General features: G+C 41.7%; 3 protein-coding genes across 6 annotated transcripts; 2 read left to right on the forward strand and 1 right to left on the reverse strand.

Moving 5' to 3' along the window:
* Nucleotides 1–537: 537 nt before the first annotated feature.
* On the reverse strand, nucleotides 538–11,903 carry LOC108016154 (probable Rho GTPase-activating protein CG5521). 2 transcript variants are annotated; one of them, XM_036819698.3, is made up of 8 exons: nucleotides 11,249–11,903; nucleotides 8,489–8,599; nucleotides 7,960–7,977; nucleotides 7,486–7,657; nucleotides 6,459–7,425; nucleotides 2,332–6,401; nucleotides 2,070–2,266; nucleotides 538–2,009 (listed from the first exon to the last, which is right to left on the reverse strand). In XM_036819698.3, the coding sequence occupies exons 1-8, from the start codon at nucleotides 11,352–11,354 to the stop codon at nucleotides 1,753–1,755; spliced, it is 5,898 nt and encodes a 1,965-aa protein (XP_036675593.3). In that variant the 5' UTR covers nucleotides 11,355–11,903; the 3' UTR covers nucleotides 538–1,752. The 2 variants fall into 2 exon arrangements, with proteins under 2 accessions (XP_036675593.3, XP_036675594.3); XM_036819699.3 differs by lacking the exon at nucleotides 7,960–7,977.
* Nucleotides 11,904–12,439: 536 nt separating this feature from the next.
* Gr97a (Gustatory receptor 97a) lies at nucleotides 12,440–13,863 on the forward strand. Its single transcript, XM_017082766.4, has 2 exons — nucleotides 12,440–13,577; nucleotides 13,630–13,863. The coding sequence occupies exons 1-2, from the start codon at nucleotides 12,534–12,536 to the stop codon at nucleotides 13,861–13,863; spliced, it is 1,278 nt and encodes a 425-aa protein (XP_016938255.3). The 5' UTR covers nucleotides 12,440–12,533.
* Nucleotides 13,864–14,135: 272 nt separating this feature from the next.
* On the forward strand, nucleotides 14,136–17,904 carry Tsp97E (Tetraspanin 97E). Of its 3 annotated transcripts, XR_010654179.2 has the most exons (6): nucleotides 14,136–14,309; nucleotides 14,652–14,819; nucleotides 15,743–16,105; nucleotides 16,183–16,487; nucleotides 16,547–16,739; nucleotides 16,839–17,904. XR_010654179.2 is itself a non-coding variant. In XM_017082787.4 (4 exons), exons 1-4 carry the CDS (start codon nucleotides 14,250–14,252, stop codon nucleotides 16,932–16,934), a joined length of 687 nt encoding a protein of 228 aa, XP_016938276.1. In that variant the 5' UTR covers nucleotides 14,136–14,249; the 3' UTR covers nucleotides 16,935–17,904. The 3 variants fall into 3 exon arrangements, 1 of the variants encoding a protein (XP_016938276.1); XR_001767745.4 differs by having other exon boundaries at nucleotides 16,183–16,739; XM_017082787.4 differs by lacking the exons at nucleotides 16,183–16,487; nucleotides 16,547–16,739.
* Nucleotides 17,905–25,761: the final 7,857 nt, after the last annotated feature.

Genomic DNA, 25,761 nt, shown 5'->3' on the forward strand with positions numbered 1-25,761 from the left:
GAATATTAATATCGGGTAAATTATAAATTACAAAATCATAAAACTTAGTTTAATTTTTTACAAAAAAAAGTACCTAACTTTTAGACCATGTACCTAGTACAATTCGCTAGACCTTTGCCATCACTGATCCCTGGCAGCCAGCCGACCTGCCTGTCTGTCTGACCATTTCTGGGGGTGGGCGGAGGTCGAATCACCCCTAAAAAGAGAAGCCGCCGAAAACAGGAGTCAAGGCAATGACCTCTCACGGCCCGGCCTATAAGTCTGGGCCACCTGGGAGGCGCGGAATGAGTGTCAGTAGAGCGGTTGCGTGCCCAGTTAATTACTACTAAATGTTGACAACATCTAACCCACGGGAAAGAGAACTTCTCCCTCACAGCAGGATCTCAACTCTTTGAAATTCACGTTATTTATTATACGAAAAATACTCGATTGTTTCTCAAATAAATTAATAAATTAATATACATATTAAATCGTAGTTGTAAATTTAGGTTGTATATAATCCGTTACTTGGTGTTAGTTACAAATTTCACATAGCACTAATTTGCTTTTCGATTTATTGGTTTTTGTTTGATTTTTTTTTATACAAAAATGTTTACTCGCTTAAGGTTAATTGTGTTAATTAGACTACAGATTTCATAAAACATTTGTGCAACAAAAAGGCATTGCAATTAACTTTCAGTTGCCCGTTTTACATAAATACAAAATTAACATATCTCGGTGTAAATATATATAAATATAAATCTATCAATTTGATCAATTCGTTGAAACAATTCGCAGTGAAATACAAATGAAGAACATCCTTATGCTGATTAATAAATCATCTTGTAACAATTTCATTTTTACACACAAATAAAAGGCGATTGTTTGAACAATTTTAGTTACTCTGTTGTTTTGTTTTCCTTTCTAAGACTCACACTCCTAGTGACGATTGCCATCGACAGTTGATAGGGGATTGGTTAGTAGAGAATGCTTATAACTAGGCTACCTATACAAATAGGTCGATTACATAATACTAGTAGTTGACGTGTTGCTTTAAATGGGCAGAGCAAGTTCCTATGTTCGAATTTTGATTATTCTTGCATTTTGTGCGGGACACTTAAAACGATTCTCGAATTCTTTGAATTTGCTTCTCGTTGCCAAGCGTAAAATGTGACATAAAAATGTAAAAATAATATCTATAATATTGAATAACAGATTGCTTTGGATAAAAAGCGCAGCACAGTAAATGCGAGAAAAGCAATTGTTCAGCTAGCTGATAATCATCAATTTGCACTCGAATGCTTAAAGCTCATTAACTAAATAATCTTACATTACATCAAATTAATTAACATAATTGAGTGCATAGATAACATAATTTCAAATTAGTGAGTTTGATTGGACGCAAAATACAGCCGCATCGCAGACGAGCGGATTCATCAATAAATACGTAAAAAGAAATCATTGTAACTAGGTAAAATTCGCAAAGTATTACAACACAGTGTTAACTTGAAAGTGAAAAATGGAAGGGAAATCGTTAGAGAGTAGCGTTCGATTAGCAGAGTAGCAGGAAATAAATAGTTAAATACACTGATAGACTAAGCTGGATAATGAAATAAATTACAATAACTAATGTAGGAGGAAACGTGTTTCGCAATACTATTCGTTTGCATTAGAACTCTCTGCATCATTTCGGGCCTGGCTTGGCCCTCGGCCCGATTGGTGGGGAGGGAATGGGTGCAGATGGTGCCGGGAATCGCAGGAAAGGGACAAGTATTATTTGAAGCGTCGCTGCGGCAAGGTTGGACTCTCGGGCGGCGTGTCACCACCCGCTCCTCCGCCGCCTCCGACGACGATCTGCTGCAGAGAGTGCTTCTTGGTCACGCTCTTGAAGGGAGCTCCCAGTTTTCGAGGGCCACGCGGCGATGCGGAGGCCATTCCGGTGGCTGCCTCCATGGCTGCGGTGGATCCTGCTGAGGCCGATGGTGCTATTCCAATTATGGGGCCTGAGTCAATCGAAGCTTGTACCCAGCCTGAAAAGTGAAATTCAATCTTAGTATTCGTTTACTGATTCGAAAAATCCAGCTGCTCACCTTTCACGGAAGCACGATTGTGATCGAGCAAAGCCGAAGCAAGAGGTGCTGCCGAACTGCTGGCATTGGATTCCCTTAGAGTGCCCAAAGTGGACAGCGGCATGGGATTAAAGATGCGGCTGGCGAAGTCCTCAAAAGTGGTACTCTCCTTGTATCGCGAAGATACGCTATCCAACGACCTGTTGCGCTCCTCGTAGCTGCGTATAAGAAGAGAAAACTCATAAGTATCTAAAGAAAATATTTCTATTTAAGTTTAGCTTACAATTGTTGGTAGAGCGGCAAGGCGGCGCGCTTCGTCCGACTGGCATTGATGGCAGTGGCGCGGATCAGGGTGGCCAAGCAGGCGCCGCTTACCACGCTCTCATTGGCCAATGGTCCAAACCATGGAACCTCCGGCTTCCGGTTGACAGTCACCCGGAACAAACCATTCTTCAGCGGATAAACCACAATCAGCACATCGCAAAACTCGGTGGGCAGAATGTCCCGTCTGTAATCCCGATGGTGCTCGCTCCACACAATGTGAACCTCGTCGTTGCCAAGATGGCGCGTCTTCAGTAGCATGGCCTCCGAGGAGTCCGACGGCATTCTGGTGGCCACATGGTAGACCACCTCCAGAAAGGGTGTGGCGTAATACGGAGCTGTTGCCCCGCATCCTTGACGGGGTAATCCACCCAGGAAACCATTGTGCGTCTCCAGGTCAATCTCCCAACCCAAAGCGGAAACAAACATCTCGTAGGTGCTGCTTCCACTCGTATTCCTAAGAATACTTCCTTTATCTTCCTGGCCGGCGGCTACATAAATCACCGCCATCTTATGGGTTTCCCGGCATTTCTGAAGATCCACGTTTCGCAACTCTCGCATGAGTTTCTCGCTCCGCTGGAGCAAGTGCGTCCTGGATCGTCTCTCCCAGCCAGCTAGACCCAAATGTGAGAAGAGCAGTCGACAATACTGGAACGGCATCTCGGTGCGGGTGGGCAGAGAATCAAAGGAGGGTGTTGCAGAGTGCAGAGACCTCTGATCCGGCTGCTGCAGCGATGAATTTGAGCTGGCGTGACGCAAAGCTGGGGATGGAGCCAGCGCCGAGTGTGTTACGAATTCCTGCTCCAAGAGGCGTTGATTCAGGATCACCGAAATCGCCTGCGCCTCCTGATTTCCACTCAGGGGACTGCTGCTTGGAGCATTCAACTGGCTTACAGTGGGGGGCACACACTCTGGACTGGTATGACCAATATAGGCCAGCATATCGTCCAGTTGATCCAGATCCGGGGCCATATCCTTGGCCAGCGGCAGCACTCCCGCCGGACGGTGACGCAGAGTGTGTCGCGGTGCTTGCAGCTCATGCGCCACCATAGAAGAAACCATGGAATCAAACGGTTGGGTGTGGTGAATCTTTGGTGTAGTTTTCGCAGGAGGCTCCTCCGCCTTCCGCGGTTCCGAATACAATATAGAGGCATCCCAACAAGCTTTGCCATTGAGATCCCGCATCAGGACCCTAACTTGCTTCTCGGCTGTGACCAAACCAGCCGTGATTCCTCCACCAGGGAGTTTCAGCGTGGGCAGCTCAATGAAACTGGCCACCAGACCGGAGTTTAGCATGAACAGTTGCATGTTCTGAGCATTTACAGCAGAAGGAAGTTCCACAGAGTCGCGTCGCGACTCCACCTGACCACCATAGGCAGCATTACCAATGTCATCCTGCTCCTCAACCATGGAACTCAAGCGAGATGCTCCGATTCCCATGGGAAAGTGACCGACGTGGGTGACCAGATGCATGGAAACCGCCTTGGCACACAACTTGATGGCTGTGATGCATTTCTGAATGGTCTCGGATGTTTGATAGGTAGCTTCCGGAAGGCGTCCATCTCCTTGGAGATCGTCGTGGGTAATGTGCATATCGAAATCGTCGTCGGCGGTCAGTTTTACCCTCTCATGGCGTGGAGCTCCCGAAGCAACTTGCAGTAGTACCCTGAGCACCTGGAGCACTAGAGTATCACCTTGTTCGTTGAAGGGCGTCAGCATAATTGGGGCAGGAATAGCCATGCAGAATTCACCCAAGCACAGCATCAGCGATGTTAGAACCACCTTGTCCGAATCCTTGGGCTTGGTTACGTTCTGGATTTCCAAAGCCTTGCAGATGGCTGTGATGATTAGGTGGGGAACCCTTTCAATGGCGGCCAGTTGGCGTCCACGTTCGGCGCACAATTTTAACGAATCCACTGCAACCATGGCGATAGTGTGATGCTTAAACTGTAGCGCCTGGAGAAGTACTTGAAGCACCTCCTTGATGCGCGGATTGTAGACTTGCGTCTCCTTGGGATGCACATCTTTGTGATGGGGCACTGCCTGTTGAAAGAGATTTCCTCTTCCGGACGTCGAGGACACCGGCAAGGGTTGAGAAAGACGCATAAGCAGCCACTGACCCAGTTGTGAGAGGGCAATGCATCGCGCCTTGGCCGAAGGTTCCCGCCTGGCGCATCTGAGCACAATGTTTAGGATGTGATCCTGCAAATCCGGACACTCCATAAGCTCAAACTTCTGTGGCGAGGGCTGCAGAACAGGGCGTGGCAGCAAGGAGGATGGGTAGCAGAGCAGCGATCCCAGGAGAGCCGCCACCTCGGCTCTTGGTGTGCTCCTCGAAACCTCCAGGGAAGTCAGCAATATAGCACTCGCATGAACCAAGTCCAGCAGCAGCAAAGTGTGTCCTGGCAAAAGCAAGCTCAGCAACCTAGGTCCTTCCAAGTGTTTGAGAATTGCATAAATCAAGTCCCGATCCTCACCAGTCAGCAGCTGATGAAGAGCATGATAAAACAAGGGCAGCTGCTGCATGCCCACAGCTCCATGAATCGCGAGCGAGCAGAGTAATTGAAGGGCCCATAGTTTGCCATTCTTAAAGGATCGATCTAGCGAAAGAGATCCATAACACCAGGGCGCCACAATTCCAATGGGTGGCACCAAAGTCGGCATCGGTGGAGTGCTCTGATTATCCGAGGATATTCCTTGGTTCTGCTTGATCTTGATGAGGTTTTGCGTCATTTCCAGCAAATGCATAAACACCTGGGCGTGCAGATCCGCTTTTGGGATACGATTTACGTCTCCCAAGGCACCAAGCATGCGCTTCCACATGATGGAGGTGGAATCTGGATGCCAACCCTCCGCTGAGCCTCCTAGGATAATGCAGCGACGTCCGGAAACACTTCCAGAGTTGCTGCCACTCCCGTAGCTCCCAGAATTGGCATCGTCCAAGCTGGCATCTATCTGCAGCTGGGCATCTTTGATGGATCCACCTTCAATTCCGCTGCTGGCTGTGGGTGAGGGACTTCTGGAACCCGCTCCACTTTCGTTGTCACCTTCCTGGTAGCTGTCAGTCTCCTCTGCATCACCCTTCCTAGCCAGTGAGTCCAGGGACATGGCTCTCCTCAGATCCTGTGGGTTAGAGCGATTCTCTCCCGTCTGTGGTGGTTGGAGCACCTTTGGTTTGGGAGTGGCAGCCCGACGGCGTCGTATTCTAGAGCTCCTGGCCGCTGAAGCTAAGCTGCCTTCACTATAGCTCCTACTTAGCATGGGAGTCAGGGGAACTGGTCGTGTGCCAGTGCCTCCTTGGGATTGCGTATGCTGGTGGTGAGGTCGTGGATGATTTGCAAGTGGCATCTGCGACGAGGTCTCTTCCGAGCGACTGCTACCCGATTCCGCTAGGGATTCCCGCTGTCGGCTTTGGCTAATGGCAGCAGAAGCGGCACTGCCTCCATTGGCAGCGCTACCCGATCCCGATGCCTGCCAGACGCTGCCTATGCGACGACGTTTCTCCGCCCGACTCTCCGCCACTCGATCCAGGGGAAGATCCAGCAAGTTTATGCAGTATGTGTATCGCGAAAAGACACGAGTCAGAGTTTGAATGGTCTTGTTCCATTCAACGATGAGCTCCTCGCGGTGCGTCAAGGATTGCAGGACATTCAGGAATTTCTCCCACAACTGCACGTTGACGGGCACCTTGGTGTGCGCTCGTATCCATGTGACAATCAGAGTCTGGAATATAGCCGACCCCAGGATTCCGCCCAAAGTGGCACTCTTAGGGGTACCACTTGGCAATGTATGGTGGTTCTGGTGCAGCACCACTGAGGTGACCTGCAACAACACCATCAGCAGTTGCTCCCAGGTGCGCGAATCCATCTCCGTGTTCATCACCATGGTGCGGTACACATTCAGCACCTTCTTGCAGATCTCCGTTTGCTCTTCTAGTGGAGTGGAGCGATAAGTTCGCGAGCGGGTGGGGAAGCAGATGTTCAGGTTGGCGGTGTTCACCAGGAACACATTCGCCGCATTGGTCACAAACACCTGGGAAAATAGCAAAAATCAGTAAGGGAAAATCGAGCTAAAGGTTTGTAAATTTACCTGTAATACATTTTGCCGCCCAGCTCTGACCGCAAATTGATCCTTGGAGCCCGCAATGGCTCCCACATACGAGGGCGTGCGTAGGCGCTGACTCCTAGGAGTTCCACCCGCCGTCGGCGGAGGGGGCGGATCGTCATTGGGCTCCAGCAGGAACGGCGGAGGAGTCTCGCCCGTCATCCAATCGCGGTACACAGCGATGGCCGTGCGAATTGCTTCTATTTGCGGCTTGGAGGTGAAGTTCAGCAGAAATGCCTGACGGTACACCTCGTGCACAAAGTTTATGTTCTCTCGACTGACGTAGAACACATCCCTCACGATGCGTCCCTGCTGATAGCCCTGCAATCGCACATGGTCCACATCCTCAATGTGCAGAGTGCAATCCAAGCGATGGCTCAACAAACGCTCGTGGGTGAAACGTGATACCCAGGTGATCAGGACCACCACACACGAGGCCATCACCTCCTCCTTCTTGTTGATCGATCGCATGACGGGCAGATCCAGGCGGGGATTGTAGATGGAGCAGCTCGTATCGAAATTGGGCGAAAAGACTGGCAGGAATACATCCATAAAGCGCTGCAGCAGGAAGGCAAATGCCCGGTGATCCTTCTGGGCGCGATTATCACGCCATCGCAAACAGGCCGCCGTTTGTACCATGCTGTTTAGCAGAACCTCCAGGCCATCCCGGGGATCCGGTGGCGCTGACTTTTCGCTGGATGAAGGAGGCAGTAGGGCCACTACCTCTGAACTCTGCACGGGATGCGAGAATGCATTGTCGTGGAAAACGGAGGCCATGCCCCCATCCGCCTTCATGTTCGGATGGGTAAGAAAGTCCGAGGCACTGAACTCCGTATCCGGTCCGGTGACACCTTTCTGGGGCACAATAAGGCCGGGGATGAGATCCGCGTACATGGCGTGCACATAGCCTGGGGCATTCTCGCCCAACGTCTGGTACCAAAGCAGGAAGTATCTAAAAGTGAATATAGTTGGTAAAGGCAGTTTTTAGAATGAATCTTAGGGGTTCACCAACCTGACACCTTCCCGTCTCAGCTTGGGCGAGTTGCCCAGGTGGAGCAGCTTGGCCATTATGCGACTCAGGGAGTGACATTGCCACCGGCGGGCCAACAACTCCGGCAGAAGGCACAGGATCTTCTCCAGTAGCCATAGTGAGCCGTCTAGTTCCTCGCGATGCGCCTTGTGAACTGTTTTAATAAAATTAAATAAAATATGTATCAGTGAAGGAAATACTATAGGCTATAAGATATTCCTGCTTGCTCTAGGGATGCATTCCAAATGTCTGGACAAGCACAAGATGCAGAGAGACAGAGATGTGCATGTGGTGCATTTCGGAGAGATTTCTGAGATTTCAAGCGAAAGGAGAGACCATGGGACGTGGACGCATGAGCTTATGGTAAACTGAGTTCAGAAGCAGTGTCGCAGGGAAAGAGGCGGATGCAAGTCAATGGTCAATTCAAGATGTCAATAAGGAACCACATAAACTTACCAATGTGAAACGGAAGTTCTGCCAGTTAGGGGATTTACAAAAATAGAGAGAAAAAGGGGGTAAAATAGAAATATATCAGGAGTTCAATTTAGATTATCTCGTTTATTTTCAAATAACTATCTCTACGAAAACGGGACAAAGCATAAAGATTAACGAAAGCCAAACAAGGAAAAGATTTAATGTCATCGCTGTTGGTTTTTTTAATTGGTGGCACTTAAGTCTCAAAAGATACGAGCAAATTAACCAAAAATTAAATGGGTTAAAAAAACACAGGTATTCGAGGTAACGAAGCTTAAGTACTCTTCTTTTACTTTGAAACTACCATTAACGTTGTTAAAAAATAAACTCAAAACACCATAGTGATTTATCAAATAGTTCATTTTAAGTTTCATTTAGAGTACATACAACCTCTTCGAGTGACAAACAAAATAGCAAAGAAAACATTAATAATACCTGATCAGGGGTGTACAAACCCCTGCTTTCGGTTCACAATAAATATTCATATCTGGGTTAAACTCATTATTTTTACCTTTTTGCTTCAGATTCGCCTCGGCTTGAATAAAGGTGTCGTACAGAATAAAGTAGACATGGCTGTAGTTGGTCTCGAACAGTGATTTCGACTCTTCTAGCTCCACATTATCTGAAAAATTTAAAAGAAAATAGGTCAACAATTGAGATAACGAATTGCATAATGGGTAAATATTATCTATCGATATTAGTGCATTCCTACACTGAAAATAATGAGGAATAAAAAAGAACCTAGTCATAATGAAAAATCACATCATAAAGAAATACACCTGATATAGGTTTGTAATAAGGTAAAAGGGGTTTCTGTGACACCTTAATTACATCGGAACATCATAGATAAGAGACTAATTAAACGGAAATATTACCAAAATGTAGGCATAGTTATTGCTCTGTGAATCAGTGATAAGAAAATGGCGCCAGGGGGCAACAACCAAGATAGTGACGCAACATCGAGTCGAGCACCTGTGCATGTCACCATTGATAAGGCTGCAAATCCAATCCAGGCAGCCGATGTCTGCCAACCTATCTATATCTATATAGAAAACGCACGCATGACGATATCCAATAACAACAAACGAAACTGGGGGCCAGAAAGCTATTAAAAGTCGAGTTACGAAAAAAACACGTTATGATGGGTGCTCAGCGATTTGTGATGAATCAGTGGGGTTGGGGGACGGGTTATTGGGGAAGGGGTCTAGGGGTGGGGTTCACTGCCATTGCCGGCTTGCTGTCATCAGCAAAACACACTGCAAAACAGAAGAAAGCTAAACAAAGAGATAAAGCAGAGTAAGAAACCTTTGAAACCGGTTCCAGCAGAAGGCCAAAGCGAAGATGTCTATCATTGCACAGAAAACAAAGCCACGCAATTTTCTATATCATTTTAAGAGATCTTAAGTTCTATTATTATAGTTTTCCTCTATTTTCTTATAAAAAAAGTCGATTTTGTCTATGATATTAGTACGGCTTCTAGTTATATATTTATACAACTGGTTCAAAGAATATTTAAAATATTTTTCTTGGAAATGGAAATCTTTTCTTTGAGTGCCTTTGCTGATGAACTGGTTAAAAAACAACAATTGGGAACGCAGCCATTGGGAAGAATGTCTAATGCGTGTAATTTGCCAAGGGACAATGGCAGCGGAGAGCAGCAACAACCATAAGAAATAACAACAATAGTGCACCGGAGGGTGTCAAGTCAGGTGTATTTGTAATTTTTTATATCGGGGGGCACCTGTTGGAAGTCGTTTGCCGAAGTGACACAAAAAGAAAGCCACTGAAAAGAGGTGGCGAAGGTGGGGAGATGGCTCATATCGGCGGCTCGTACTCGAAACCCGTACTTGCTGTTCATTGGTGGCTAAAACAGGTCAAATTCTTTAAAGCGAACTATAAAATTATTCTCCCAAATTCGTGTTATTAAAGAAAATTTGCCAAAAATACCAAAATAATTTTATAAAGTTAAGTAAGGAACCATTTTATTCTGTTATTATTGGCATACTAGAACCATAACAATGAGAAAGTTCATACCTTATCGATTGCCTCATAGCATATAGAAATCGGGAGAAGTCTGGAAATGTGTATTATTTGCAAATACTCAAGTCATAAAATGATAACTTATGAGCAAACATGGATCTTTTATTTCTTTTTACTCAGATTTTATAATAAGTAAACTTTTATAAGTGAATAACTTCTTTGGGAACTGACTCATTCAGAAATTATTAAACTGTGTCTAGTCATCCTTTGTAAAATAATAAGTTTATCAATAAAAAGAAAACAAGTTAAATGTTATTTTTAAAAACGCAAGCAAAAAGAATGAGTAAGAGATCGGGGTTAAAATTGAGTAAATTGATTTATTTTAAGTTCCGTCTTAGGGAAGTGGACCTGTGGCTCTACTTGTTTGCTTCTTTATCACTTAACGTGTTTCACACATTTTCGCTTGCCACATAGCGGAGCATGTGTAGAGGTTTTTTCTGTAATCTTTTTTCCGCTTTTGCATAAATTAATGTTTTTACTGGAGGAATTGGGACCTATGTGGGGTACAATCGTGTGTGTGGAGGTTCTTTCGCGCCCAACAGGAAATGGCCAACATTGTGGATCCACTTTTTGTTGTTGTTATGCGAACTGTGGGCAGAACGTCATTGAGAGCGAGCCACCGTGGAACAAAAATGGTGCGAACGACGCCCACCAGACCAAAAAAATGTATATGTATAAAAAACAGCCAACCAGTTTCATTGTTATTGCTATGAATGCAAATACATTATGAAATAATTAACGGCCAACAGAACCGCCAACGCGGGACCTTGGCTTCAAGGGGCAAAATAAGTGTAAATGTTCAGAAAATAGCAGTTTTTGAAATAACTTATTTTGGGTGGAAAACGGTTTTGGAATTTTCAAAAGAATTTACACAAAAATCTAAATATTCCGACATAATAATGTATCTGCAAACCTATTTTTCTTGAAATATATTAAACAATATGGGTTTGCTTTTATTCCAGAATATTTTAGAATTTTTTAAAGATTATTACATTTAATATATGTCCATTTCTCCATAATCTCAAGATAACTTAAGAACCCTATTATTTTTCTTTTAAGAGTATATTTTGAATAGAGTACTGGGTTTCCCCGAACTCTTTCCTTAGAAAACTCCAAATCCAGAATGTAGATAAGATTTAAAGGTATTTTTGATGCAAAATAGCATTCAGATGATGTAAAAAGTTAGGATTTTTTCTGGGGATGTGATATAGAGCTATCCTGTTGAACTCACCCAATATCATGCGTAGGTGTCGCAATCTGGAGGCTGAATCCTTTTTGCAGTCCTGCAATTTGGCCGTGGATTTCTTCACGTCGGCATGCGATTTTTTTGTAAACATTTTGCACCTTGTGTTCTCTGCCCCGCACACCAACACACATCACACACACAGGCACACACAGGCACAAGTGCAGGCGGTATACACTTTCTATTCGCTGATTTTTTCTGATTTTTTTCTTTCCACCGATTTGTATTTTCTCTGCCTGATTTTGTGCCTTAGATTTTCTCTGGCTCTTTTCAGCTATTTATTTATACGCGCACGCCAGCGGAAAAAAATCACTTTTTGTCCAGCGGAGCGCCCCGGAGAAATTATTTAGCAATGGCAAAAACAACACGCCCGCTCTTTCGCCCGCTGACGTCGCTCGTCGAGTGGAGGGGCGGTGCGGGGGTGGCGCTGGGTTCGCTCGCTTTTCGCTGCTGTTTTCCGCACTTTCCCGACCCTATTGCATCGCGATTTATTCACGGGCACACTCGGCAACGCGCTTTTGCACTTGCAATCCAACGGCTGGCGATTTACAGCGCATTTTTCCAGCTTTCAGCGTTTATGTTTTCTTTTCCATTTGCGTCGCGTCTCCAGTTCCGTTCAGGTTCCGTTCACCACTGTGGTTCCGGTTCGCAGCAGTGGTGGCTGGTTCGCATTGGATGGTTGGAACCGGTTCGCGGTGAGCAATGAACCGTTTATGCGACACCTGTTCGAAAAATTCAAAATTTAGGAAAATAACTTATTGACCATTGAAAAATTAGAAGGTAGATTTCAATTAAGTGTTTTCAGGTGAATTAAATTGGCTCATATGACCATACTTTTATAAAAATCTTAGGCCATTTAAAAAATGTATTGAAAAGTTATTAGTCTAAAATGTGAGTATGCTTATAGGAAACAGTTTTATTAAATCCCATTAATAGAGTTTTTAGGTTTATCCTCAAACAACGTATTTAAAAGAAAAGGTTGTTTTAAGTACTACAATTAAATTAAAACACCTATCTTTATACTCTCAATCAAATCATAAAAATGATTAGTATACAGATACATCAAAAGATTTGTATTCTTACTTGTTTGAAACCTGATCATAGAAAACTCTCACCACGTGGTAAGAGTCCTTTTTGTTATTCCTCAGATGATGCATGACCCTGATTCATTTAACAAATGTATTATTTAATCGGTGATAAGGAGGCTTAGTAATTAAACGGTGATTTAACCCGAGCGACTTTCACTGCTCGAGTTCATCCCCCATTCAGTGCCATGCGGTTCCTTCGAAGGCAAACACGTCGATTTCGCTCCACCTGGCAGCACTTGCTCCCGCGCCGATTCCACCGTTGGAAACTCCATACCAAATTGGTCCTGTTTTGCGTCTCCTTCACCGTGTTTTTCAATATGTTATACGGAGTCTATCTCGGTCGCTTTTCCTTCAGGCGCAAAAAGTTTGTCTTTTCCAAAGGAGTTACCATTTACAGTTTTATTGTGGCGTCTACTTTTGGAGTTTACTACATCTGGAATATTTATAAAGAAGTTTCTACGGGTCAGATTAGCAGAAGGCACACCATTGGCATATATTGCTATATGAACGTCTTTGTTTGCCTGTTTAACTACGTAATACAGTGGGAGAAAACATTAGAGATAATCCGACTCCAGAATAGTGTGCCTTTATTCAAGGTCCTGGATTCGCTGGACATATCGGTGATGATTGTGTGGCGGGCATTTATGTATAGCATACTCAAGATCCTTATTTGCCCACTAATCGGGTATATAACCTTGATTCTATACCAAATACGGGTGCAGCCGGACCAACAGTGGACGAGTTTGGCGACCGCAAGGACCATGTTGCCCCTTATACTATCGAACCAAATAAACAACTGCTTTTTTGGAGGCCTGGTAATTGCCAATATAATAATAGCCGCTGTCAATAATAAGATACACGGCATAGTCAAGGAGGTCAATATGCTCCAGTCACCTGCTCAACTGAATCTCCAAAAGCCCTATTACCGGATGCGTCGTTTCTGTGAATTGGCCGATAACTTAGACGAATTGGCCGAGAAATATAGGGTCACTGCGGGCTGCTCGAAGAATTACCTTCGATTTACGGACTGGTCCATGGTTCTTTCGTTGCTAATGAACCTTATCGGCATCACCATGGGATTGTACAATCAGTACTTGGCCATTGCGGATTACTACATCAATGAGGAGCCCTTCGATATTTTTCTGGCCATAATTCTTCTGGTATTCCTAGCTGTTCCCTTCTTGGAACTCGTCATGGTGGCTCGGATTAGTAATCAAACGCTTCAAGAGGTATAGTTTGTTCTGTAAATTCTCTATGATTAAATAAAAATTCTTTTTACAGACCAGGAGAACTGGTGACCTCTTGCAACAATTTGATCTCCAGCATGCCGATGCCCGTTTCAAGCAAGTGGTTAATGCTTTTTGGCTACAAGTCGTCACCATTGACTGGAAACTAGAGCCCCTGGGTCTCCTCGAACTCAATACCTCGCTGGTCAATACGGTTTTCTCGGCTGTCACTGGTTTTCTATTAATTCTTATTCAAAGTGATTTGACGCTGAGATTTTCTCTAAAATAAAATTGTAAAATTTATTATTGAATCAATTTTGAACAGAATATTTAACCCAAATAAATATTTACAAATTACTTAATTAGAATAATATATTAAACAACATATAATTCATAAAAATTTTAGATTTTCGAATCAGAATCCGTTAAAAATTGCAAACTGCCAGTGTGACCTATTGATATTATTTAAACCAATCTGGCAACGCCGTGGTAAAATTTATCGATAACCGTGAACCGATACCTGCACCTCGAATCGATAACGATATCTATATTGAAAGTGAAAAGTGGATGGAATAAATTTCCGAATTCGTCCACTGATACTCAAATTAAATTAGCTAAACTCGTTTAAATACGACATATTTAGCAGCCAGGAAGACTAAACGAACAACAACAAACATGTGCGGCGGTTTCACCTGCTCGAAGAACGCGCTAATTGCGCTCAACATTTTGTATGTGGTAAGGCAAAAACAACGTTATAAAAACAACAACAAATGGGAAAAACGCAAAGGCAGCAACAACAAACACGGAAGAGGAACAATGAATAAACGGCAGCAACAACAACAAAGGGAATTATTAAATAAATTGGCTGATTATTGCGGGCCATAAATATGTATTGATTTTCCTGTGGCAGGTGCAATACTATGCATATGTGTGTGCTTGTGTGTATACGGATTTGTTGTTGCTGCTCTCGAGACGAGAATCCTTGAGTCCTTTTTCATTTGCCTCCTTTTTTCTTTCTTTCTCTGTTTCTCTGGACCGTCTGCTGTGTGTGTGCACTGTGTGTGTGGCGACCCCCAGATGATTGGATTCCTGCTGATTGGAGTGGGCGTGTACGCGCGTGCCGCCTCCATCGTGACCAACCTGCCGATTGTGGGCGGGATCCTGGCCTGCGGCGTCATCCTCATCTGCATATCCATGCTGGGACTGGCGGGAGCCGTCAAGCACCACCAAGTGATGCTCTTCTTCGTATCCTTTTGCCACAAAGCCTATAAATTCGCAAACACTCGACGGATGCAGCTGGTTGCATGGATACAGATGTGTCCAGGATGATAGGATACGCTAGGAGAACACAGATCTCTAGAGATTCAATTAGAGGCACTTTTCCAAGTTGTACTATGAATTACTAGTTTCTCTTTTGAGCTACATACAATTATCTTAGTCCCAGATCTCTAGAGATACGATACCACATAAAGAGAATCTACAATTGCGAGGCATTTATTCATGTACTTGAAAGTTCTAAAATTGTTTATGAGTTTCGAGCTTTTGAGATCTTAATTTTGAGAGATCTTAATTTTTGAGAAATTGACTTCTTTATATAACAAATTCTTTTCTGATGCATTGGAGTGGTATTTTCAACTGTGATATTTTATTATTGTTTATTTTAAATACCCCCCGTTTATTCCTAGAATTTTCTTTCTTTTTTTACTTTGCCAACTTTTGTGAAATTTGAATTTGATTACAATTTTGTTAGGAATCTGAGAGGAATCAAAGTGGTTTTCAATCCCACAGATAATAAGGAAATTCCGAGTTTAAAACCTACTTAAAACAACGCTTCATCAATTATATATTTGAATCTGTAGGACAGTACCTCAAAAGTCCTGTATTTTTTAGCAATATCTAGCACTGCTATTTTCCTAACCGCCACTGTGGGCAGCCACGAAGGTCGTGGCATGTGGAACAATTAGCGTACTTAGACAAGTACCCACTTCCGAAGAGAAAGCGGGCCCGTAATGACTGAAATTATGAGTGCCTACCCTGTTGTGCTTTCATGACGTCAGCTGGGGGCTATCGCTACGTGACCCCCTGTGGAATTAAGGAGAACCAAATGTATTATGTTTCGAAAGCACTGCCCTGGTTCAGCCTTAACCTTTAGACTCTCCCCGCCGCAGTACATGATCATTCTGTTCATGCTGTTCCTGATTCAGTTCTCCATTGCCAGTTCCTGTTTGGCCGTCAATTCCGAGCAGCAGCAGCAGTTCGCCGAGCAGGGATGGATGACAGTGCCCACGGATATGCGCAAACAAGTGCAGGACAGCCTGAAATGCTGCGGCTTCAACGCCACTGGACCGAGCACAACTTCCGTGGTGCCGCCGCCGGATGAGCCCTCGTGCGAGCTGATCAACCAGCAGTGCTGTGCCCACTCCACCGAGGCGGACTGCCGTTGCGAACCCTGCGGACCCCTGCTGGAGGACAAGATCGACTACGCCTTCAAGCTGTGCGGTGGCCTGGGCATCTTCTTCAGCTTCACTGAGGTGAGGTTTCATTCTATTGAGCACATAATGGTGACAGTAATCCAATGATCAAACTAATCCCCACATGCTGCCTTTAGTTCGTTGGCGTCTGGCTAACAGTTCGCTATCGCAACCAAAAGGATCCGCGCGGCTTGCCCAGCGCCTTTCTCTAAATTACACGCTAGGCGAGAACAAGATAAACATTTCCCAGATACAGAAACATCCAAAAGTTATTTAGTGCATGTATCTCTGCTCTGTCTCTGCTAAATGTTTTGGTGTTGCGATGGAGGATTTCATGAGCTCTTGGGGCCCACATACCATATATATACAAGCATCCTTTATATTTATACCATCTACAGATACATATATACATATATATTTAATCACATTGCCGCAGAACTATGTACGTAATGTGTTAGGTCGTAATTGATATACAACTTTAGACATATATACATATTATAGAGAGATATATATAGAAGAGGAGAGAGCTACGCGTTTAACCCCTTTAAGAACCCGAAAGCAAGCAATCAGCAAAGAAACATATTTCCTTTTACTCTCAACACACTTCCTTTAAAACTTCCCCCCAAAAAAAACATTGTACTTACACTTGACTGCCTGCTCTTTGACTAAGCATAAATCCAACAAGTGGCCAAGGGTGAGACATCTTCTAAAGTTATTGCAGCTTGAGTTTCGTATTATTTTTTAATTTTTCAATCCAAGCTGAACCCTGTTTAATTGACTGATTTCACCACAGGTCTTGGCCGTTTTCCTGGCGCGTCGCTACCGCAATCAACACGATCCCTGCTATCTGCCCGCCCGCGCCGTGTTTCCGCACGATTATCTATATTGAACGGACTGAAAACTGAAAAGGGCTGAAAACCACATCATGGAAGTGAAACATTTTAGTCAAAGGGACGAAGGCTGAATTCTTAATTTTACAATCGCGTTTCCTAGCGAAAATCGAATGCAAACTCGAACAAGAGATTACGCTCCGGATGAGGAGAAAGCATAGGAGAAGTAATAAATGTGCTCAACACTGCTGCTTCATAAGAAAAACATTATTTTACCATTCAATCTGCTTTAATTGCACAAAGTTATTTAATTATTAAACCTCCATTGAGATTATGTTTAGATGTAATATTGTAATTTAAGTTCATCTCCTTGATACACCTTAGTTAGCTCTTAATGCCTTTCTTTGCAACTCGCAACAATCATGAACGACTCGACGTGACTCGACTTTAAACTACTGTACCACTACGAGACAAACATTTCAACAACCTGATCTTACTGTAGAACTACAACCAAGTCAACAATTGTAACTAGCAACGTAATAAGTATACATACATCAACCTATATACAAAACGTAATTGCATTATTGCCCTCGAGGCGTATAAACAATACTCTAAATGTTAGTTGTGTGTTAAACTTTAAACTAGCGAGAAAAAGCCCACAAAATAACAAAAAAAAAGGGTTACCCTCTAAGCATACATGTCAACAATTATACAAGTCTATATGGATAAGAGAACTGCTTCTTTGAATTTTTCACTCCTTTTCCGCACTTGCTCGACTTTCTCTGCAGCTTTTCCTTCTTGACTGTCACCCCACCCCGCAAAAAGCCACCAAGAACAAAAACAAACACATCACACCCAACACGCTTCTTCCTCTAAGCACACATCACACTCACAAGGAAATAGTTTTCCCCGCCGTTTCCTTTCCAGTTTCTTTTCGAGCGACATATAAACCATTAGATAATATTCTCTGTATTCTGTGCTGTGATTGAAGTAAATATGATCTTTAAACAACAAAGGAAAAAAGCGCAATCAAGTTTTGAGTTTCATTTCCCGCATTTCCCCAAACCCATTTAATGAGCGACACTCCCCCGCGGGATTTTGAGGTTTGTGATATCATTAGCCAAGTGTCTCGGCTTACCACAGTCATCCTTGCGGGCCGGAAAAGGTGGCAGACGGTGGAATAAACGATGGAGTGGTACAAGGAGGATATTGATTTTTTATGTTATGGTGTTAAATTTATTACTTTTGTGTTATGTTTTATATACAGAAAAATTAATATAAGTGGAATGATTATTTGTATAATTTTAAGCACTCTTACATCGAATATTTTACCCCTATAATACATTTAATTTTGATATTTCTTTTAAACTGAAATGTCAATATTTTTGTTTGTTATTTCGATCATATGTTTACTGTGAATTATAGATGTATTTAAAAATAACCTCGTTTTATATTTTATATGCATATATTTTAAAGAATTTTTGTATACTTGTTTTAAACGGCTTATAACCACAGTGCCCGACGTGCCCCAACGCCATAATCATCATTAGCGCGAAAGAAGATTAACGCTAGCGCTTAGTTTGACGCCTACCCTGGGCAGGAGAAAGGGGTGGGCCCCATTGAGTGAGGTGGCCCCAAAACGCGTCAACAGCACCCCAAAAGTGGCTCAAATGAGAACCTCGCTCACTCAAAGCTGCGACGAATTGGGCCAAGTTCAACGCACTGCGATGCAGAAAATATGGTTCTCCGAAAGAGCGAGGAAAAGTGGGGCGGCCAAAGAGAGCAGGGCGGTTACGTAACGAAATGGGGACCCAGGCCAGAGGGCGGGAATCCAGGGGCAACGTTTCCGCTTTTGCGTGGCGGAATGTGGGCGTGGTGGTATCCTGGCTGGCGCTTATCCTGCCCAAGCCGCAGGTTCCTCCCCCTCAGGAAGACATCCTTTTCTCCGTTTTCTCGGTAGGCCTTGTTGACACTCGCAGCGGAAATGGTCAACAACAGATGCGCCGTCGTCACATTTTCCTGCTTGCAAAGCGATATGGAAATGGAAAATTCCTCCAAAGTGTCGTGTCAACGAGGCGGGGAAAACATCAGTATTTATTTGTCAAATAGATCAACGAAATGAGCGTCTATGTAGGTGCTTGTGGAAAATATCCTGCAGGGGCCATTGAATAAATAACAATGCACTCTAAAAATAAAGTATCGATTTAATGTAGTATGCACTTATATCGAATATCTACTGTACCAAGAGTACTTGAAACAAACACACTGTAACACTTTGTTGCAGTGTTTATATAAACAAAAGGCTCGGTCAAAAACCCTAAGTGGCCGAAACATGAGTCGATCGGCGCGCTCAAAGAAAGTGCAAGTGTCAGCATTCTGTTGCACACGCCGGCCGCTCAGCCAAACTCAAGTACATACACATGCCCTCGCGCTCCAGCCAAAGAGAGCATAATTTAATACACTTTATATACATAAGGTATACATAGCCATCTCTCTGCCGCCCAACTGTAAGCAGCGCAGCTACGAGAATTAGGCTTACTTAGATCCTAAGGCAAATTGTAAAATCAGAAACAACTTGACGTTGGAAGCGGCATTAACGCTGCTCCTGCCAAGCAAACCAAATAAATAAAGAGTATAACAAAACAACCAAAGAGATGCGTTATCAATAAAAATGGATAAAGATTATTAACCTTTCCAACACAAGGAGTTTCACACAACATGGCGACCGTGACATTGGTCCTAAAGGATCTGGACCTGGATCTGGACATGGATCGGGACTTCGAAAAATAAGAAGACAGCAACCAAGGCGACAGCAGCAATCAACAGCAACAAAGACGACAGCAACAACAAAGGCAACAACAGCAAAAACGGCAACAACAACAAGAACAAGAGAAGAAACGCAGTGAGTAGAGTGTGATGTGTGCCAAAAGAAGTGGCGTGGTCAAAAGATTAAAAGCCAGAAAGGCTCATCTACTGAAGCTGCTCAACAGCGGCGAAGCAATACAGTGGAACGACTCGGTAAAAATACATGCCGAAGTCGAATACCTAAAAAATTTGCTATCAGAACGAAAAAATCAGACCACAGCTACAGCCACATCCACCTACCCTGTAATCCAAAATATTTCAAAAAATAAAAACACATTGCCTCCTCCAGATAAAGTTGCCATACAAAAACTAAAGAAGACGTGCCCAGATGACTGCGAGGGACCACTGTGCTCCCCGTTCTGCGAGTACACCTGTGTAGCCAGCACCGGTGCCCCAACATAAAGTACACCTGTGCAGCCAGCACCGGTACCAAGGAAGTGTGAACCGACAGCGCTACCAAGAGCGCATAATTTTTTTTATCTTTGCACTGCGTTGCAAAAATTTTTTTAATTGCACTGCGATGCATATTTTTTCATTTATATTATAAAAACAATTGTAAAAATTGAGCGACATAAAAGTTGCCCGATTAGAGTATGGCCTGAAAACCATACACAAAATAGGCAGGAAATTATATGTAAAATATGATAATAATTGGTCAAAAAGTAAAAGTAAAGTAAGATCAAAATTAATAATATTAAACTAGTTGTTTATGAATAACATTAACAACATTTACGAATTGATTCAAAAATCCAAAGAATTTGACAGACCAAGATATATTTTAAGAATACCAACCCCAAAGATGGGTTTAATTGATACAAAAACAGTGGATTCCACTGCAAATGTTATTAATAAGGTAGAATCAAACCCCATAGACTTAGAATTAATTCATACATTGCTTATAATAATTGTTGTAATAATGTGCGCAAACTGTTTTTATAAACTTTATAAATTGCACAATAAATGTCTTAAGAAAAAATATATGAGCCAGGCAAATGATCTGGACAAAATTTAAACATTTTGGCACAAACAACATTATTATAAAAATATTGCTGTATTTAAATTTTAAAAAAAAAAGTTAAAGAAAATGGAATAAAAAAAAAAAAACAAATAAATAAATAAAAACAAATTAATTAAAAATGGCTACGCCAAAAGCAATTGCAAACACATTTGATAGGGACATCTATTTTAGAGAAAGAATTCTGCAATTAGTTGCACCAACTTCAGTAAGCATTTACGAGTTAGAAAACTTATATATTGAAACATTTAATTTAGATGCCTCTCCACTTATTCATTGCACAAGCACCCAAAAGGCAATTGTCCTATCAACCATCCCAGGGGTACAGGTTAGATCAGTAGTAGACGAACACCCAATACTAGGTAAAACAATAGTAATGATGGTCTCCAAGAAATAATTCATCTCCACAATATAATGGAATGGAATGAATTATATAAGCAGCTAAATAATATAAAAGTTGACTTTGACAAATCATACAAGTCACTTACTCAAAACAGGCCAATTCAAAAGAATACCATTAAAAAACATGTGGAAATTCTAGTAAAATGCTTTAATGAAGCACGAATACTAATATATGGCCAGAAGGAAAAATTAAATCAAGATCATTGGTCCCAAGTATCAAAATTTTTGATCAGACTACGATATAATTTAATATCAATTAAACAAAAGTTTAAGTTGGACATATCGGTACCAACTATACTTAACACCTCCCTAGCAGTTGAAACTGGTGATGAATCGGAATCAACAAAACAAACTGACAGTGACCAAATAGAATCAGAAGACCTTACAGAAACAAATCCTAAAATAGAAGAGCAAGATTTAAATAATCTTACTATTCCAGCTGTTTTAATGTCAGATCTGGATGATTCTACAGATTCTGATGATAATTCCTTAATAGAAAATAAAGTAAGAAACAATATCACAATGGCACAATCTAATATTGATTTCATTAACACAGCATCCAAGCTTATACCAGTTTTCGATGGTAAATCTGAAAACTTAACAAGTTTTATGGATGCATTAGAAATAGTAGAATCAATAAAAGGCGAACACGAACAATTAGCAGTTTCAATTATAAAAACAAAGCTAAAAGGTGTCGCCAGAAATCTAATCGGAGATGAAACAACAATAGCTGAAGTCATTTCCAGATTAAAAAACAACGTCAAAGGCGAATCTGTAGAAGTGTTGTCAGCAAAACTGATGAGCCTACAACAACGCAATAAGACTGCCAACCAGTACACACAAGAGGTTGAGCAGATGACGAAATCCTTAGAAGGTGCATTTATAACAGATGGCTTATCCCTAGAGTTAGCCAAACGTTATTCCACTCAACATGCAGTGAAAGCAATGACTAAAAATTGCCAAATAGATAAGGTAAAAACTATAATGCAAGCCGGTACCTTCAATACAATGGATGAAGCCATATCGAAATTTGTAAGCAGTTGCACAGAAGCAACCGGACAGCCAAACACTGTCCTATATTACAAAAATTACCCGCAGCGCGGTGGAAATCGCGGACGAGGTAATAATCGAGGTAATAATCGAGGTAATTATAACAATACCAGATATTATCAGAATAACGGATATAATCAAAACAATGGTTATAACAGAAATAACCAAAATAACAATTATAACAGAAATAACAACCGTGGTGGAAACACCAGCGGCGGAAACAGCCGTGGGGGAAACAACAACCACAATAACAATGTTAGAGTGGCACAAACAAATTCGGGAAACTCCCAAACACCTTTAGATACACGACAGTAAACAACATCAAAATTCACACTTTAAATCTCAGTCAAAATACATTTGTCACTTTCACGAACGTAGCAACAGGAAAAGAATTAGTTCTCTTACTAGACACAGGTGCGGAAATATCCTTATTGAAGGAAAATTCTGATAATTTTCAAAACATTCAAGATAATTACATCATAAACATACAGGGTATAAGTCAGGAAGTTACCAAATCAAAAGGCTTAACTTCTATTGAAATTCAAACTTCTAAGTACATAATTCAACATGATTTCCATATCGTAAATATGCAATTCGCTATTCCATGTGATGGAATACTAGGAATCGATTTTATCAAAAGATACAACTGTCAATTAGACTTCAAGCCGTCTGAGGACTGGCTTATAATAAGACCAAATAACCTAAAATATCCAATTTATGTTCCAATAGCATACAGTTCTGGCAACAACTCCCTAATTCTGCCAGCAAGATCCCAAGTCGTCCGAAAAATCGAAATAAATTCAGAAGAAGACAGTGTATTAATTCCGAATCAAGAAATTCAGCATGGTATCTATATCGCAAATACCATAGCAACAGTCCAAAATGCATATATAAGATTACTAAATACTACAAACACAGATCAAGTAGTCTATATCAAAAACATTCATCATGAACCACTTTCAAACTACGACATAGTAAAAACGGACTTAGAAGACAGACAAAAAATTGTATTATCCCAACTTGCAAAAAACTTCCCGCCTCAATTCAATAAACAACTTACAGCATTATGCACCCAGTATAGTGATGTGTTCGGACTAGAAACCGAATCGATCACTACCAATAATTTTTATAAACAAAAGCTGAGATTAATTGATAATGAACCCGTATATATAAAAAATTATAGAAATCCTCATAGTCAACAAGACGAAATTCAAAAACAAGTCCAAAAACTCATCAATGATGAAATAGTGGAACCCTCTGTATCACCTTATAATAGCCCACTTCTGTTAGTACCAAAAAAGTCACTTCCAAATACGGAAAATAAAAAATGGCGATTAGTAATTGACTATCGTCAAATTAATAAAAAACTCTTGTCTGATAAATTTCCACTGCCTAGAATCGATGATATTTTAGATCAACTAGGTAGAGCAAAATACTTCTCATGCCTTGACTTAATGTCAGGTTTCCATCAAATTGAACTGGAAAAAAGTTCACGGGATATAACATCTTTTTCAACAAACAATGGTTCGTACCGCTTCACGCGATTACCATTCGGTTTAAAAATAGCGCCAAACTCTTTTCAAAGAATGATGACTATAGCTTTCTCTGGATTAGAACCTTCGCAAGCATTTCTTTATATGGATGACTTAATAGTCATAGGTTGTTCCGAAAAACATATGCTCAAGAACTTAACTGATGTTTTCGAGAAATGTAGGAAACACAACCTGAAGTTACATCCTGAAAAATGTTCATTTTTCATGCATGAAGTCACTTTCTTAGGACATAAATGCACAGATAAAGGAATCTTGCCCGACGACAAAAAATACGACGTCATTCAAAATTATCCAGTCCCACATGATGCGGACGGCGCTAGAAGATTCGTTGCATTTTGCAATTATTACCGACGTTTTATAAAGAATTTTGCTGAATACTCCCGTCACATAACAAGATTATGTAAGAAAGATGTAAAATTCGAATGGACAACACAATGTCAAAACGCCTTCGAACATCTTAAATCAGCATTAATAAATCCTACTCTGTTGCAATATCCAGATTTTAGCAAAGAATTTTGCATAATCACAGATGCTAGCAAATACGCTTGTGGAGCAGTCCTAACTCAAAACAAAAATGGACTACAGCTTCCAGTGGCATACGCATCAAGATCCTTTACGAAAGGTGAAAGCAACAAGAGCACCACAGAACAAGAACTAGCAGCCATTCATTGGGCAATAACACACTTCAGACCATATATTTATGGTAGACACTTCACTGTCAAAACAGACCATAGAGCACTGACATACTTATTTTCAATGGTAAATCCAAGTTCCAAACTAACACGAATGAGACTTGAATTAGAGGAATATAATTTTACGGTGGAGTATCTAAAGGGTAAAGACAACTATGTAGCCGATGCGCTCTCCAGAATAACAATCACAGACCTAACAAATATACAAACAAGTAATAAAATTCTGAAAGTCACTACCAGAAACCAAAGTAGACAGAAATCCTGCGCAGGAAAAGATCAAATAGAATTGCATAAGCAACCTATAGAAAAAGCTTCAAAGCCCAACGTATATGAAGTCATAAACAATGATGAAGTACGTAAAGTAGTGACCTTGCATGTAAATAATAAAATGTGTTTATTTAAGCACGGAAAGAAAATTACAGCAAGTTATGATGTAAGCGATTTGTATACTAATGGAACCATTGACTTAGGTCAATTCTTTCAAAGGCTTGAAAAGCAGGCCGGTATTCACAAAGTCAGCCAACTCAAAGTGGCACCGTGGGAAAATATCTTTGAACTTGTTTCAATTGATAATTTTAAAATTATGGGCAATAAAATATTGAAATCATTGAGAGTAGCGCTACTCAACCCGGTGACCGTAATAAAACATAATAAAGAAAAAGAAGCTATATTGTCTACATTCCATGATGATCCAATACAAGGTGGTCATACAGGCATTACAAAAACCTTGGCCAAGGTCCAGAGACACTATTACTGGAAAAATATGTCCAAAGACATAAAAGAGTACATAAAGAAATGTTCTAAATGCCAAAAGTCGAAAACGACTAAACATACAAAGACCCCACTAACTATAACCGAAACTCCACAACGAGCTTTTGATAGAGTAATTGTAGATACTATTGGTCCACTTCCAAAATCGAATAATGGAAACGAATACGCAGTAACACTCATCTGCGATTTAACTAAATACCTAGTAGCTATACCTATACCAAATAAAAGCGCAAATACAGTAGCAAAAGCTATATTTGAAGATTTTATTCTAAAGTACGGTCCAATGAAGACGTTCATTACGGACATGGGAACAGAATATAAAAATTCAATTATTGAAGATCTATGTAAATATTTACATATTAAAAACATAACTTCAACTGCACACCACCACCAGACAGTAGGTACCGTGGAGCGAAGCCACAGAACACTAAATGAGTTCATTCGTTCATACATCTCAGTTGACAAAACAGATTGGGATGTATGGCTACGATACTTCGTATATTCTTTTAATACAACCCCATCCATGGCACATGACTAT

This window comes from Drosophila suzukii, chromosome 3 (genome assembly GCF_043229965.1).
Source record: "Drosophila suzukii chromosome 3, CBGP_Dsuzu_IsoJpt1.0, whole genome shotgun sequence".
In the NCBI taxonomy this organism is placed as follows: domain Eukaryota; kingdom Metazoa; phylum Arthropoda; class Insecta; order Diptera; family Drosophilidae; genus Drosophila; species Drosophila suzukii.

Excerpts from the sequence above, each read along its gene's own strand:
- LOC108016154 (XM_036819698.3), bottom strand. The coding sequence starts at position 11,354 with ATGTTTACAAAAAAATCGCATGCCGACGTGAAGAAATCCACGGCCAAA. Across the intron at positions 6,402-6,458 it reads GGCGGCAAAATGTATTACAG|GTGTTTGTGACCAATGCGGC; the intron begins GTAAATTTACAA and ends CTATTTTCCCAG. Across the intron at positions 2,267-2,331 it reads TTGCCGCTCTACCAACAATT|CTACGAGGAGCGCAACAGGT; the intron begins GTAAGCTAAACT and ends TCTTATACGCAG.
- Gr97a (XM_017082766.4), top strand. The coding sequence starts at position 12,534 with ATGCGGTTCCTTCGAAGGCAAACACGTCGATTTCGCTCCACCTGGCAG. Across the intron at positions 13,578-13,629 it reads GTAATCAAACGCTTCAAGAG|ACCAGGAGAACTGGTGACCT; the intron begins GTATAGTTTGTT and ends TTCTTTTTACAG.
- Tsp97E (XM_017082787.4), top strand. The coding sequence starts at position 14,250 with ATGTGCGGCGGTTTCACCTGCTCGAAGAACGCGCTAATTGCGCTCAAC. Across the intron at positions 14,310-14,651 it reads CGCTCAACATTTTGTATGTG|ATGATTGGATTCCTGCTGAT; the intron begins GTAAGGCAAAAA and ends GGCGACCCCCAG. Across the intron at positions 14,820-15,742 it reads ACCAAGTGATGCTCTTCTTC|TACATGATCATTCTGTTCAT; the intron begins GTATCCTTTTGC and ends TCCCCGCCGCAG.